This window comes from Fibroporia radiculosa (assembly GCF_000313525.1).
Source record: "Fibroporia radiculosa TFFH 294 genomic supercontigs, scaffold9630, whole genome shotgun sequence".
In the NCBI taxonomy this organism is placed as follows: Eukaryota; Fungi; Basidiomycota; class Agaricomycetes; order Polyporales; family Fibroporiaceae; genus Fibroporia; species Fibroporia radiculosa.
Genome location: NW_012132948.1, coordinates 91 through 2,212, shown reverse-complemented (window position 1 = coordinate 2,212; position 2,122 = coordinate 91). Strand labels below are relative to the sequence as shown.

Sequence of the window (2,122 nt, the reverse complement as noted above, 5' to 3'; positions counted from 1 at the left end):
TGGCGACCCGTGGCGTGGATCCAACGGCGACGCGCGCGCACAGTTGTGCAGAATATTGTTGAGGTCTTAAAAACAATGGTGAGTAGTTTTAATTTCCATGGTCTTCAGAGTCGCCTTCTAACCAAGCTGGATATGAAAGTGGAAGGTAACCTGAATTGTGCAATCTCCTCTCGGAAATGAACCCCTAACCTTACTACCGGTCTTACGGGTTTAATCTTGGCTATCACATGATCTCCAGGAAAGGCCACCGTGCTACCAAATCGGGTAGCCAAAATTTCTCTTCTGTGTCGATGGCAATCCCGAAGGAAGAGCCACAGGATGTTATCCTCCCTCCACCGTCCACCAAAACTACTGCAACAAAAAAACCTGACGAAAAGGGACGAAAAGATGCGCTGAAGGCTATAACCGCTCACCGCCGCGTGTCCGCCTGGCAGATCCATCGCTGGCCGCTGGAAAAGCGCATTCTCTCTGAGCGCGTACGAGTTCATCTTCCGCGCACATATCTTGCGCAAGAGGGAGAGGATGTCAGGGTTCTGCGAGCAGGGCAAGACTTGAACCAGTTTGTATTTCGCCATTATTCTGAGGAAGTGACGGAGGAGCAGAAGAAGGAGAGGACGAACTTCGTGACACCAGACGGCATTGTTGCCCGGAGGTACGTTGCAGCTGCTCTGATGGTATGTTTGGATGACTCGGCTCTGGCTCTTGCTTGGGCTTCGTGCGATGCGAGCTTGTATGGCTTGGTTGTTTGCGCAGGCACGAATACCTTGGGCCGGACCCACGCGTGGCCGGATATCGTGTTGATAATGACGGTGACATATATATCAAATGGTGGGACGGATTCTTGCAGGACCAGTGGATTGGAAAGCAAAAGTGGAAGTTTGGCGTGAAACTGAATGTAGACGGGAAATGGATTGAAATGGACGACTGATGTCATAAGGATACTGCATGCGATGTCTTGGATACCAATATGAGGGCAGCCCCCTGGTGTACACATGCTCTATGCCTCTCATTCCAAATGTCTTGATTTTGAGATGCACAGAACTGGCGCAAGCCGGCTGTGACTAATAGCTGATGAGCCCTCAAAAAATCCACGTTTATCTCGTTTTACAGAGAGTTGCACATAGCAATAGTCGATCGAGCCCGTCAAACAGAGCCCGCGCGAACAAGGCACGCATATGATGGTTGAACGTTAAAGTCTTCGTCGCAATGCCGTATGGCCCGTCCTTCATCGTGGTGCTCCCAATTGCACCCTTCCTCGCCGTAATATCTACCTCGGCGATATCTCTCCGTATCGCCGCGATCAAAGGAGCCATCCGCTGTCTTGATTTGGACAGACGTTTACTCCCTTCTCTGGCAAGAAACAAGAAACATTAGACAACCACGAGCTTCATTGCAGAATACATGCCTTTGCACGGAATCGGGACATATGTCTTTCCGTTTGAGCGCGTTCGGAATGGTATAGCAAAAGATTCAGGAACGAGCCTGTCCATAGATTTCAGCTCTTCATATGGCAAACAGCATGACTGGAGACGTACCAACGATGGAAAACCCCACAGGCACAGGGCCAATGGGATCGCGTTCCTGTCGTTATCCCTTGGACGACGACCAAATAGATCAAACCCAGTGCATAACGGGTGTACATGCAGACTCACAAGCAGCAATATCGCCACCGCATTCATTCGTGGGCTCAGTACCATCTGAAATTCGGTGACTCGCTCAAGACGGGAATAAGCAGGCCGGTGAAGGATAGATGGATATTTCGTGTTGAAGTGCACGTATATGCGAAACTTTTCTCGCTTTCAAGGCTCGGTTTGGATTCTACATACAGGCTTGAACTGAGGTGCGTGGAAAAGAAGTAGTAGTAGGTCAATCTGGTCAGTGTACGTTTCAACCCGACTCGGGCCCGGGCAGGTTCAATGAAAGCTGTCGACTCGCATGCCACGTGGCACTTGACTAGCACTCTGGGCATTGTTGATAACAAGCTAATACTCATGGCTCTGCCACTTTGGGAAAGCATCTTTTGTAAACTTCTGCATAAAGTAGTTGATGAAATCTTATATGTATAGCCTTCTAAGGTAATAATATTCAGGGTCTGTAGTATTGAATTCAGGTCAATTTTATT

At 49.1% G+C, this 2,122-nt stretch overlaps 1 protein-coding gene across 1 annotated transcript; it reads left to right on the top strand.

The window, feature by feature from the left end:
• Positions 1-290: 290 nt before the first annotated feature.
• On the top strand, positions 291-928 carry FIBRA_09107 (uncharacterized protein; the record flags this gene model as incomplete). The annotated part of the gene is made up of 2 exons (XM_012321437.1): positions 291-652; positions 754-928. 2 exons carry the CDS (start codon positions 291-293, stop codon positions 926-928), a joined length of 537 nt encoding a protein of 178 aa, XP_012176827.1.
• Positions 929-2,122: the final 1,194 nt, after the last annotated feature.